Below are 13,659 nucleotides of genomic sequence, written 5' to 3'. Positions count from 1 at the left end.
GCTGCTTTACTCTTTGCTACATTTAACAAGGTCTTTGTGGTGGCAGATTGTGTGTCTTTTTCCATGTATCTGACTGGCTTACAGACCTAAACCTAAAGCTCCAGAAAACAGATTGTCCAATGGCTTTTTCTTTTTCTTTTTTTTTTTCTTTATTTTTTTTTTTAAAAAAAAGGTATTCAGGAGAAATATATAAATTGTCCTTATGCAGTAGTGTACATGTAGAATTTCTGCATGATCTGAAGTACAGCCTGTTCCACTCTTTTCTATTTAGTATTCAAATTAAGAATAGATTCATTTTATTTTACCTTGCCTTTACGTATGTTTGCAGAGAACAGCCACTTGAATGGAAGGGAAGTTTTACATTTGCTGCTTTGGAGAGTAGCTCTGTGTAGCTAATTTTAAAGAAAAAAAAATCTTTCCTTGTTTCCCAGGTGATTTTCCTTTTGAAGTTGTCACTTTGTTTAATGACCTCATTTTTTAACATTAATATGCACAAACATGGGATATATCCTCTTCTCTCCATGTCAGTCAAGCAATCTTCACTCCTGCAACTGTCAATGGGACCAAGGTTGGAATATACAAACTGTGTGGCAGGCAGGGGAGCATTTGTAAGCCCCTCTGCTTGATAGATATGTCATTTTACCTCTGCTTACCGTTACTTTCCAAGTTTCATGCAAGGTTTCATCCAGTTACCCCTGTAAGTTTTTATCACTAATAACCAATATGCAATATTGCAACATACGTCAACCTTCTTATATCAATAAGATACTGTCGCTGTAAACATATTTTGATGTGGATGTGCCAGCAGAGATTTCTGTCATAGTTATTTTATTTCTATGCATCCATTTGTCTGACAAGCAGCCTCTAAGCCATTGGGAGGTGGTTACAGCAGTTCTAAATTTAAAGTGGCGTTACCACAATTGGGAAGAGGAAATAATTTTTATCCTTCTCTGTTCTGTAGCATCCGGATGAGAAGAGGCTGGAGGGACTCTCCAAGCAGCTGGACTGGGATGTACGCAGCATTCAGCGTTGGTTTCGACAAAGACGCAACCAGGAAAAGCCCAGTACTCTTACGAAGTTCTGCGAGAGCATGTAAGCAAATTGTCTTTACAGCAGTCTTTCTCCTTTCTCTATACAGCTTGACAGAGATCTGAAATGGAGCAGTAAAAATAAAAGCCAATTGGGTTGTTAAAGCCCTTCCTTGTTTTTTCTCATCCTGGGCTTGATCCTTTTACTAGCACGGCTTCTTGAGTGCACTTAATTCTGAGAAACTAAAGGCTCCTACACTTTCTTTGGGCAGTTATTTTTCACCTGCAAGGGTTTACTTCTAAGGACTGCTTCCCAGAATCCAGCTGCTCTTCGAAACTGGTTATCTACACATAGGTCTTTCTTCTAATCAGACCCCATTGTTTCTAGTCTCTGAGTCAGATTTTCATGCTGGCTGGATTTAACACACTAGTACGTAATCTGCATTGAAAGAGCATGAAAAACTAAATCTACTTAATACGTTTACATGTTTTTCTTAAAGGAGGAATGATAGATATTGAACTTACAACAAAACACAAAGAATACTAGTTTCTTTGAAAGACTTATTAGTTATAAGACTCAGCCCTCCAGCACTGTTGTAATGTTGTTCCTTTGATGTGGAAGGTCATGCATTTAAGGCAAGTTTTACATGCTCCAAATCAAGAGGCTTGGCAAATAATGCCATAAACAAGCATCAGCTTTATCATACCCTGTGGTCAAGTAGTCATGTTATTGCTGGCTTAAAACTAGTTATGCTTTTTGTTAGCTGGGAAAGAAGTGTTAGGTAGAAATGTCAGCACCAATAGAGGAAGCCTGTTTAAATTACAAAGTAAAACTTATTTATTTTAAATCTATTTTTCTAAACCTTTTTTGGTTCCAAACAATTTTACATGATTTCATTAAAAATTGCAAGTAAAGAAATAAAATTAAAAAAAAAAAAAGTATATATATGTGTATGTGTGTATATATACATATTTTCTTCTTTGTGGCATACATTATGGCAAAAGTGTGTAGATAAGAGTTGTGAATGCAAATTGGAAGGTGAGATCAAGGTGTAATGAATGCCATTAACTTCTGCAGGCAGAATTAAGTTCCAGCTTCATTTAGAGAGGGCCATCGGGTGTTACTACAATATGTATACTTAACAGTAATGACAATACTCGTATCTCCAGAAGGAAGCAAGTTGGTGTGAAGAACAAGTGGGTAGTTCAGGTTCTCTCAGCTCGTGGTTTGCAGAGGGTGCAGGAAGAGTTGCCTCTGTGGCTCCACAAATACCGTTACTGTAGAACGTGCTACTGTCTGCATGTGTGCATTGCCCTGATAGTGTTTGCAGCACTGCAGCAGGTGCCACCAGGTGTCCTGTCATGCGTGCTGGATGGAGTTGGTGGCAGTTAGTTGGAATAGCACCGGGAAGTCAGGGATACCCTTTTCTCCCCTCAGTATGGCTGTGAAACGGGTGTCTAGTTAAATCAGGGCAGTATATGTGGTGCAGTATCTTTGGAGCAAAGAAATCCAAATCTGCTCAAGGTCAATAGCCTTTCCACAGATGTAGTTAATTGGGTGACATTTTGGATGAAGCTGCGTTTGTGGACAGCTGCTACAGAGCTGTAGGCTGCATGAAGCACGTGTTCCCGTGGCAGTCATGGGAATGGCCGCACTCCAAACCTGCAGTAACTCGTGCACCAGTGGAAGGGTCAGAAGCCCTGACAGAGAGCAAAACATGCCCGTAAGTAGCCAGCAGGCATAACGTAAGCAATGCAACAGTGATCCCCACCTACACCTTCAGCTGTTGAGCTGCTGTTGTCCTTCCAGAGAAGACTTTGGTTTTGCTGGCAGCTGAATTGATTGGCAAGGACTCGAAGAGAACAGTGACAGAACCCACAGCAAATGTGGAGCTGCCTAAGAAGAGCTCCAACTCTTTTTACAAGCAGACAGTTCAATTTACTGATAGTAAAAGTGTTCCTTGGGCACAAAATGGCTTTTCCCATGTTGCACAGGAGAAGACAGACATGCATGAGGGGATGTAGACTGTTTCTTGACTGCCTTATCTTTCTTGCCAAATGGATGTCTTGGTTACTATGTAAAGTAGAGGAGTTTCAAAAGGGAAAAGGATGACAGTGAAATTTGATGATAAATGCACTCAGCTGGCATGAATGACACCCAAGATCCAGACCCAGACAGGCTAAAACAGTAACTTTTTCACTAGATTTCTCTTATTTCTCTTGCCCCAGATTTTTCAATTTCTCTATCCCATTTTTTCCCCCCAAGGTATTTCAGTTATGGTCCTAAACAGAGTGCAGAGCAACTTCAAAATCTACACTTTTTTTTTCCTCCAAAAAAATTGAATAATCCTTTTTTTTCTGGGTTTTATCAGATGTCCTGGGAATTAGCATGTGGTAGCTACATGAAGAAAAACATAGTAATAAAATCCCTTGTCTGTAGGCACTGCCTGTGCAACAGTCTTGTAGTGAAAACAAATTACCTTAACCAGCAGTCACCTCAGTTTTGTCTCAACCTTCTCTTTCAAGTGAAGGTGCCATTTGGTTATTGGAGCTGTGGAATCTGCTGATAGTGAGACTTCAATGGCATCACATACCTGCTTAAGATTTCAGATGTTATGGTGATACGTACCTATACAAAACATGAAATAGATGGTATCAGCAGGTGATGATTCATTACCCAGTATTATTCAGAAAGGCAGTAATAAATGGGGTGCAGAGGTTTATTTTACCAGCAAGTTGATGGGTTGTTTCTCAAGGATTTGATGATTCTGAAATGAAACTTGGAGTTAGCAGTAGGATGTTTGTAGTCACTGGAAGACACCCACCTTGTACAACTTAAGATTGTAATGCTCAGGTAGTAGCTGCAGGAGTGAGTCTGTGCATAACGTTTCTTTCTTGTTGGGAATATAGGCAGTTTTTCTGCTTTCTTCACTTGATGGATCCAAAGTGAATAAAGGAGAAGAAGAACTGGCAAACTGTGTGCACAGTGGACTTTTCTACTGCTGTGCATTTCTGCTGCTTTTTATGATTCAAAGATTGATAGTCCAATTTCTTTAAGTGGTATATTCTTTATTGCAGCACTGGATGCATGGGGGATCTCTCCGCCTATCGTGCATACCTGAAGTGAAAAGTCGTCCCAAATTTATACAGCAGAATGATGAATATTTTATTAACACCTATACATATTTATTATCAAACCCCGCCTACCCTCGCTTCTCATGCTAATTAGTTTTTTGTGTCCTGCGTCTGCGCAGATCCTCTCATCAATTCTGGGCAGTGGTCGTCGGGCTGTGGGTGGTGGCCTCAGAGAGGAAGGCCATAAGTCTTCCTCACAGTGTACTTTTCACCCTTGGTCAGGATTCTGCTGAGTTTGCTTTCTTCCTAACCGCGAGGACTGGTTTTTGCTAATTATTTCTTTATCTTGGGTTCCAATATCCAGTTTGAGATATATTGTCCTCCAATGTCCTGTTTGAAATATATTGTCCATACGTCTGTTTCCTGTCCTATACATAATGGTCTGTTTGCGTTTTATTCCTCCTTTATCTCAACTTCTCTAATCATTTATTCCTTTGTCTCTGTCCTCATAGTGTAGCCTACCATCAAGAAAGAACAAGCTTTCTCCTTAACAAGAGGAGGGGAAGGACCTTGTACTCTGCTCTTTAAGCATGCAGCACATCAGAAAACACCAAGTGGATTACCTTGAATCTTTTCTAAAGCTTGTGTAATTTGTGTGTTATTCATGGAGATTATCTGCAGTACTTTACAAGGCTAAAAGTTGTTTCTGCAGAGGACTATTGATCTACTTATAGGTGGGTGGCATAAATTGGGCCAAATGCTCTAAGGACTCAGCTGGAGCATAATTCCAGCACAAATGTATTTAAGAAAAAAAAAAAAAAAAAGGAAGAAAGTCTGGCCATTAATGGAGAACAAGTTCTCAAAAATGTCTTAAGGGAGAATGTTACATCTGAATATAGAAGAATGGGAATTCCAAGCATGGAATAAGCTCATGGAAAAAAGGCTTTGAGGTATGCTGGGGACAACTGGGAGAATGTAATGCCTGGAATACCTTGAATGGTAACTTTGGTGACTGCCAGACAGAATGCAGGGCACACGAATATCTTTGTTAATATGTCTGAAGGACAACACAGTGGTGATTTCCAAGTGACTTCCAGGTTCTTGGCCACTTCGGTCTGTTGTGCTGCTGCTGCTCACACTGCCAGTGCCTAGGCATGTCTGCTTTTCTCAAAGGCTAAATAGCATAGAAAGAACAAGCATCCCATTCCCCTCCCTTGCTGTCCAGAGCTGCTTATTAGAGATATTTGCATGGTTTCCAAGGAGGAGCTGGCAGATAGATACGTCCAAGAGTGTTTTTTGAGTTTACGCAGCAGTCTGCATGTGAAAACATGGATATGTGCTGACTGACGAGCTAAAGATTTTCATTTATTTTTCTAAACGTATTTCTGTAGAGGAAGTTTGGATAATAAAGTATCTGTAAGTGGGGTGACTTTTAGTTTTGATGTAGGTGAAAGAAGAGTCTCAATCTCGCCTCCGAGACAGAACATACCCTTTTTCCAAGGAAGTGAAACTGCATTTTTTTTGGGAGGGGGAAGACTGCTATATGTATCTATCTGTATACATGTTTATGTGTATAGAGAGATATATACATATAGAATATTTTTTCACTTGTGCACATTTGTAAAAATTTTATGGGCTGTTTTGCAATTTCTTGGCCTTACTCTCTTCTACAGAATTGCACTAGAAAAATAACTATGCAAGGGAAAGAAATTGAGACAGCTGCTTGGTTGTTGAAATTCTGAACTGTACTGATACAAATCTTAACAGAGCACATAAAGCACAGACTGATGAATTCTTTTCTCTGTAGCAGTAAAGCACTAGAAAACTAATAGGCGTCAAAAATCTTCTAGCTCCAAATTTTGTGTAGCCTCAGGCCCACTTAAGTCAACTACAGAACACTGCTGAATACAGCGATCTTTGAGATGCAAGCAAGAAGAAGTGGTAAATGATATTATGGGTCCATTTAATTCAGAGTTGTCAATACAAATTTTCTGCTGCTTCAGTGCTACATGCAACAGAGAACTGACCAGTGTTTCACAACTAGAAAAGAGAATGGGGGAAGTCTGGAAAGCAGTGCTGCTCCCCTGGGGTGAGTGGCTTCTAAGTGTGAATACAAAGCATACACCCAAAATGGGAAGGAATTAGGCCTCTATTATATGTGCTATCTAGCTTTTCATATCGGCAGGCATCTTAAGATGACTTGGAGTCCTTTGGAGAAACCCAAGGTTTCTTCCTTGGAAGTTTCTCAGGTTGTTACCTGCTGCAGCAACTAGTAGAATTTGTAAATTGCCTGAATGTTTAGAATTCCTGTAGGAAGCAGTGCATTGGGTGGCCATGTGGACCAAATGCTACTACACTCACTGATTTCAGGTTTCTTTTATATTTTTTTTCTTATTATTATTGGTCACTGACCAATAGATAACTTGGATAGATAGGATTCAGCTATCATGAGCAGATGATTTGCTGCTGATGCATATGTATGTGACAACTCCTTATTCTCGATGTGCAATGTTTGGATTGCATGCATATGTACTTAAGGTATACTTGGAGGTCTGATGGTGATTATATGTCTCACATCTCTTGAGGTAGCCAGTCTCTGCAGCTATGTAGCCACTGAAGTCACTAACCAATTACCAATATTAAAATCTGTTTCTTCTACCCTTACTGGGTGCACTGTCTACTCGAGTGAAATGGAAGCTCAAATCTGGGGTTGTGAGTAAAGGAATTTGTAAGGACGGGAGTAAGGATAACTCCACCTGAAAGCTAATATTTGAATTTAGCCCAGAGATTAGACTTTTTGTTTTTTAAACCTGACTTTAAGGAGTAGAAGGGTTCTGTTAATTAACCGTGATGTGACAGGACAGTGTGATAGTTGCTGTTTAATGGCATAGAGCTATCAAATCTCCTTTGTATTCCTCTGCGGGTTTCCATGGGGCAGGAGTGGCTGTTCCTCCATGCTGTCATGGATGTGGGGCAGAACCTTTCCACTGCTGTCCTGGTCTGTTCAGGAGATCTAAAGCACCGGTAGCTCGACAAGCTGCTTGGTGGAAATTGCATGTCTATGTAGTATGTTGACAAAAAGACAGAGATTTTTTCATGCTATCCTGGATTATTACTATTCCTAACTGGGCAGATACATAGTTCTGCTGCTCCCTCGCCTTCTAACTTCCAGCAGTGAGCTGTGTGCTGCCTCCAGGTGTTCCTGCTACAGGTGGTACTTCAGGTAGGTGATTATAGGACAGCAGTCTTGCCCGAAAGAGAAAGCATTGAGGAAAATCCAAAGTTTCTGGAACTTTTTGTGAAGTGGCAGCAGGAAACTCTGCAATGAGCCATAGTACTGGAAGGCACTAATTAATACAATTTCTTCTTTCTGGGCCACTTTGTGCTGAAGCAGTTAATAGAACTGATAAATGTTTATACAAGTGAAGAGTTGAGTTGTTTGCATATTTTTATTGCTGATCCTTAACTTTTTGACTTCTTTTCAGTATTTCATAGAGATTTCTGTGACCCTGATGGAAATATCCATAAGCCTTTCACAAAGACTGTTATGATACTGGAGCAACTACTTTGTATTTCTGGTAGTGGTGTCAAAATAATTGTGTGATGTCTGTACACCTCTCTTAATGCAGCTGATTGATTTATTTATTTATTTCCTATGGCCATACAACAAAGGGAATTGAGCAGGAGGGGTAAGAGGAGGATTATTCCTTCAAGCACAGTATCTGGGCTTATAGCCCAAAGAAGTGACTGTTTTGTCTCAGGTAAAGCAACAAGGTCGTTTCTCCAAAGCTGCTAACTCAGAATGCCAACCTGTTAAAACAGTGCTGTAAAGGGAGAGCGAGGGAAACTGTCATTGTTTCTGAGCTTCTGTGAATGACCCAGTTGCACTGAGAGTTAATGTCAAGCTAAAAAGTTGCCCAAGCTAGCTTCTTTTAACCTACATGAGTATCAAGTCTAGGCAAGGCAATGTGAACACAGATTTTTCTTTCAATCAATTTACCAAAGTGTAGCACTTCGCAAATTAAATTTTGAGGCATCCTACTTTATTTTGAAGAAGCTTTTCAGTGTTACTGTTTACTGCTGCTGTCTGTACGCTCTAATTGTGCCAACCTTATTACATCAAAAGGAGAGAGAAGGAACTGCTACATGATCTGTCCTTGTAAAAGAATATGCCCTTTTTCAAATGAGTAATCTGAGAGATCCCTATAATTTAGCACAAATCAATGTTTTGTTTGTTTTGGTTTTGTCTTTGTGGTGTGATTTTTTTTAATTTTTATTTTATCCCCCCAGATATTTTATTTTAGCCCCCCAGAAAATCACAATTGTGATTTTTCCATGTGGCATCCTTATTGTTTTGTACTAGTTACCCTTGACAAACCATTAAAGGTTGTGTCTGACCATCTTCACAAATAAAATGCACTTTAATAGTGTTTTCTGAAGGTCTCTCGATATATATATATATTAATTATTTTTTCCTTTAATGAATATCATGTAACTAAGTAGTGTAGAACTTCATATATGGGAACTTCATGTCAATTACTCCTGATAGCTTGTATGCCATAAAGCTGCTGGTAAAGGTAAGTTGGTACCTCTTAAATAGCCATAAAATGCCATTAAAGCAGGAAGGGTGTTCTCATTTGTTGTTTTTGTTTGTTTGTTTGTTGTTTTTTTTAACCGGTAGAAGAAGGGAGTAAGAAACATGCTGTGTGATGTCTATTGTAAAAATGCTGGAGAAAGAAGAATTAATTAATACCAATAATCCATTTTTGTTTTTATCAAACGTGTGAGTTTCATCTAATATAGTTTTTGTGATGTGTCTTTCTAAAAATACCAACTTGAAAGTCTCAGGTCTCAGTTACTTTTTTTTAATTATCTTCGCCTTCGCAATAGAAACAAAACTGAAAAACCAGGGTGCACCTTCACTGTCATGCTCTTGCCCAGGGGTCTCATCTCCAATGGTCTGCACTTCGTGAACACTGGTGTACTCCTGGACTCACTTTCTGTAGTGATGCTGCTACCTCCTGCCAAAAGGGAATGCAAGCACTACTGAAAGGATAATTCATTGAAAAGATAATTCTCTCCAGGCTTTGCTCTAGACAGATGATATGTATATAAAACTTGCCAAATTTGACTCTTCCAGCTGGGATAGTCTTGTTATCCAGGCAGGGCTAGTGCCTCCGCATTGTGCCATAGGGCATGCAGCACATGCTTAGTGTCAGGCTATAAAAGCATTATTCTGGCAAGATGCAATACATCAGTCTCACTATCTGCGAAACTGTGATCCTTCTTGCAGGGGAGAAATAGCAGAAAAACAAAAGCCCAGACCCACAACCCCCACACTTTGGAGCTATATTTCCTATCAAAGTAAAGGAAATCCTGGGCATGTGCTATCCAGTGTTCCAGCTCAGAGCACTGTGGATGTGAACCACTCCAAGCTAGTTGATCTTCTGCAACCATGAACTCTGTAAAATGTCTGTGAAAGGATTCATACATCTGATGATGTGGATTTAATGTTGGTTCTAGTGTTAGCAGCAAAGGCCAACTCTGATAATACTCAAGAAAAGTTGTGTTTGAAGGGAATATAATTACTGTTGCTGAATCCTAAAGAGGTGGGTTGCTTGTCACCATTCCCCAGTGTACTGCTAGACTGGAGTGAGCAGACCAAACTGTTCCACTGATGTTTTTAATTAAAATTTTCATTAGTTGTAGCATGAAAGTATTGTGCTTTGCAGATGCAAATATCAGGACAGTGACTGCATAGATACTAAAAGGATTGTGCAGGAGATCAGAGACAGTAGAAGAAGTGCGAGGGTTGTCTTAGTAAAAGATAAAAACATACAGAAATGATGATTTGTACAAAGAAAAAAACCAGCAACTGCCTATCACACAGTGGAAGAACCAGGCGATACTTAATCAAGAAAGAGAAGAAGCATGTACAAAACTGAATAGTGAAAACAGTTTTTCACACCCTGAGTAATTAAACAGGATTTCATGTTTCTTTCATGGTATTCATTGCTTTCCTGAGGCAGTAAGTCAGCAGTAATTTGTAATTAAAGAGATGGCTGTATTTACTTTGGCAACCAGAATATTCAGTATTGTGCTGATAAATAAATTGTAGCCATAGTTTGCATCAAAATCAGTTGTGAAGACTAATCTTTTTTTAACTGCAGAGTATCATGCATGCTAAAACTGGAGTGTGGAGGTAAGGGAGAGAAGAGCCATGAAAGCAAACTGTGTTGGCCAAACAAAGGGCATAGCAAGAAGTACAAGCTAAGGTGTTGGCAGAGTCAGATTTGTGAGGCAGGTGGATGAGGGAGGACACAGGCTTTCAGTGAGATGTGGAGGGAGTTGGAGTCCGTGAAATTGTTCTGGAACAGGGAAAACATGACCTTCACTGGGTGCAGGAAGGGTTTATTATAACTGCAGGTAGCAGGGAAGTTGAGACGAGTCATGGTTGCCAAAAAGGAGACTCTCATTGAAGTCATCTAGCAAGAGGCAACTACAATGTAGAGAGAAGTAAAGACAGTCTTGCAATTGTGATCTATAGTTGGTATGTAAAGTACTGCTATTTTATCTGTAAGATTTACATCTGGATGATGGGATTGATACAGTCAAGGAAATGTGTTTCTCTTAGTGTTATATCTAATAGCATCACAGAGAACGAACAGAGAACTTGAATACAAGGTCTTAATATGAGGTAAAAGAGAATGGGGCAATTATACTGAGTCTCATGTGTCAGCAAAACTATTGGTGCAAAAAGGCATAGAGTCATGTATGGCTATAAAAAGCTTCGAGAAAAATCCTGCTCCATATTACATCAGTGTGAGATGTTGCTCCTTGAGAATAACACTAAATAGCTCTGTACATTACTGACTCATTTGTCTGGTAGCAGGGTACGCTGCGTGGAATTTGTTTCCCTAACCCACGTTTGAAGCCAATGCGGAAGGGTGTTGATGAAGCCTTTTCATTTAGTGTAAATATTCTTTTTCATAAGATGTGATCCAGAACTGGTTCACTGATGGCTTCCCTATCAGAGGGAGAGAGGCTAAGATAGTACTTGTTGCCTTGAGTTACATAAAATGTAGTAATTTTTAGCCTGAGGCCTGTGGTTGTTTTACCCTGATGGGCAGCTGAACTCCACCACAACTGTCCTCTCAGTCCCCCTCCTCAAGGGAAAAGGGGGAGAAAATACAATGAGAAAGGGTGTAAGGGTTGAGATAAGGACAGGGAGATTGCTCAGCAATTACCATCATGGGCAAAACAGGTTCAACATAGGGAGAGTTATATATTGCCTGTAATAAACGGGCTATAGCAGCGAGAAACTGAAAGCAAACTGGAAGTCTGTTCCTCCATGGGCCTCTCCACAGGCCACAGGGGAACTTCTGCTCTGGTGCCTGGAGCACCTCCTGCCCTCCTTCTGAACTGACCTTGAGCTCTGCAGGGCTGTCTCCTATCTTCTCACTCTATCCCAGCTGCTGTTGCCCAGCAGTTTTTTCCCTTTCTTAAATCCACTCCCACAGGGGCACAACTAGTATTGCTCACTCGCTCAGCTCTGGCCAGCAGCGGGTCCCTTCTGGGGCCAGCTGGAGCTGGCTCTGCGCTGACATGGGGCAGCTGCTGGGCTTTTCTCATAGAAGCCACCCCTGCATCCCCCCTGCTATCAAAATCTTGCCACATACCCAATACAAGGTCCTGAATACATGAATAATTTAATGGCTGGTAAAACAAGCAGTTCTGATTTTAAAGTCATGAGTACACTGTGCAGCCACTGAGAGCAATTTTAATCCTGCCCTAACACTTGCTCTCTGATGAATCAGGACTGAATATTGTGCCTGTGCCTCCTCTCCAATGCACAGCTTGCTCAGCACTCGTGCTTCCAGATGCCCAGGCTGGGCGTCACAGCCGTCAGTTACGTGATTTACAGTGGGTTTATGCCTCCAGCTTTGCCTCTGGGAGCATCTGTATTCTCAGGCTTTGGACTATTCACACTTCTTTGCTGGCCTGAGTAGCTAAATTATATATTATTTTATGGTTTTGTTGTGTGCTTTTGTGCTGATGCTTTCTCTCAGTGGCTTGCAGTGTAGTTGTACAGGCTGGCTCCGACTGTCATTTAGCAGCACAGGCTATCACTGCTGCTCTCATAAGCTGTAAAGGTCCCCTTCCTGACCTGTGTCGTTGCCTGCCCATCGCCTGCACTGCACCAGGCTTGGCTGCACAGTGAGCTCATGGGGGTTGAATGGCACCCTGCATAAAAACGTAGCATGCTTCTCAGACAGATTTTCCTCATGGGGGTCATGAGGTACTAATGTAAACATGCTGGGGTGTCTTTTTTTGTGGTAGAGAGGGATACACATGCACCTGAGCACAGAAGGGAAGATGTGGAGGCACCGTGGCAGTACTTGCATCAAATGGGAAAGCTAGGGTTTTGGTGCAGAGGAGGAGGAAGAAGGGGTGTTGCTGCAGTCATTGGCCCCTTCTGGCACAGCCAGGCAGGAGGACATGGTGTGGTGGAGCAGGACAGGGTATGCCATGGGTGCTGCAAGTGCATCTCTCCCTGCTGTCAGCTGTTTATAAGTGCTTAGATTAACAGTGGCTAAGAGAATGAATGCATTTCTGTTGAATAGCTGTTCCTATGAGTATGTTTACATCCTCTATCTAATCCTTCTATCCTTATTTCTCAATTTTGAATAGAAAAATACTGGGTCTGCATGTCTCTGCACTTGTTGCCTTATCCCACTGCATGAGAAAGCTGAACTGGTGGGTGAAGGGGAAGGTGGGGGTAGACTTCTTGTTACTCCCTAGCCTGCTGCTTAGGCTTCAGTTACTTCAGGACTCTATGGAGCAGACCCTAGAATTGGGCAATGTTGGCAGTTTCTCTCATGATTCCTTTCCTACTGTATCTGCCATGCTCGTGTGAATATGATCTTTGATTTCCCTTTGTAAGCTGGGTCTCGTGGCATCTCTGCCCAGACACTGGTTAGGTGTCGGGAATCATCAGACCCTTTCCCTTGCTGTTCTGCTGGAGCAAGCAGGTGAAGATGACCATGCCGGGTCGTCAGATTATGCTCACTGTATTTCTAGACTGTGCTGTAAGCACTTTTCATTTTGCATCTTATGAAGTTCCCCTCTTCCCTCAAATTGGATTACTTAAAACTTTGAATTCCCTACTTTTACTGCCTTCTGTGACACATTATTTAATAAAATTAATAAATTTAAATTAACTCATATGCTAGCCCTCCGAAGATACCATCACTTAACATTATCACTGCACGTTAAGCAAGGTTATAACAAATTAACTAGATTTCTTTTCTCTTGTGGTTTGTGTGTTCTCATCATTATTTTATGTTATGGAAATTAAATAAATCTTCCCAAAGTTCTAGTTAATGTGTATACTAGTTCAAAATCACAACTTCAGTATGGTAATTAAAGACAACTAGAGGCAAACTGCGCAGACTGCAGTAGCTGCTTGTTTCTTATGTTCTGTGTGCCTAAATTGTCCGTCTCTTGATGGTGGATGAGGCTGCCTCTTTAGTCAGTGTCAGCTTTAAATGAAGTT

The 13,659-nt window shown here is 40.9% G+C and overlaps 1 protein-coding gene across 2 annotated transcripts in view; it reads left to right on the top strand.

The window, feature by feature from the left end:
* CERS6 (ceramide synthase 6) overlaps positions 1-13,659 on the top strand; it is a 122,234-nt gene that overhangs the window by 36,956 nt on the left and 71,619 nt on the right. For both annotated transcript variants that reach the window (XM_035572657.2, XM_035572658.2), the window contains exon 3: positions 962-1,092. In XM_035572657.2, coding sequence (XP_035428550.1) covers positions 962-1,092 — 131 coding nt within the window. The remainder of the gene's footprint in view (positions 1-961; positions 1,093-13,659) is intronic.

Source organism: Cygnus atratus, chromosome 6 (genome assembly GCF_013377495.2).
Source record: "Cygnus atratus isolate AKBS03 ecotype Queensland, Australia chromosome 6, CAtr_DNAZoo_HiC_assembly, whole genome shotgun sequence".
Taxonomy (NCBI): Eukaryota; Metazoa; Chordata; class Aves; order Anseriformes; family Anatidae; genus Cygnus; species Cygnus atratus.
Note: the sequence above shows the minus strand (reverse complement) of the source record. Positions and strands in the feature narration are given on the sequence as shown.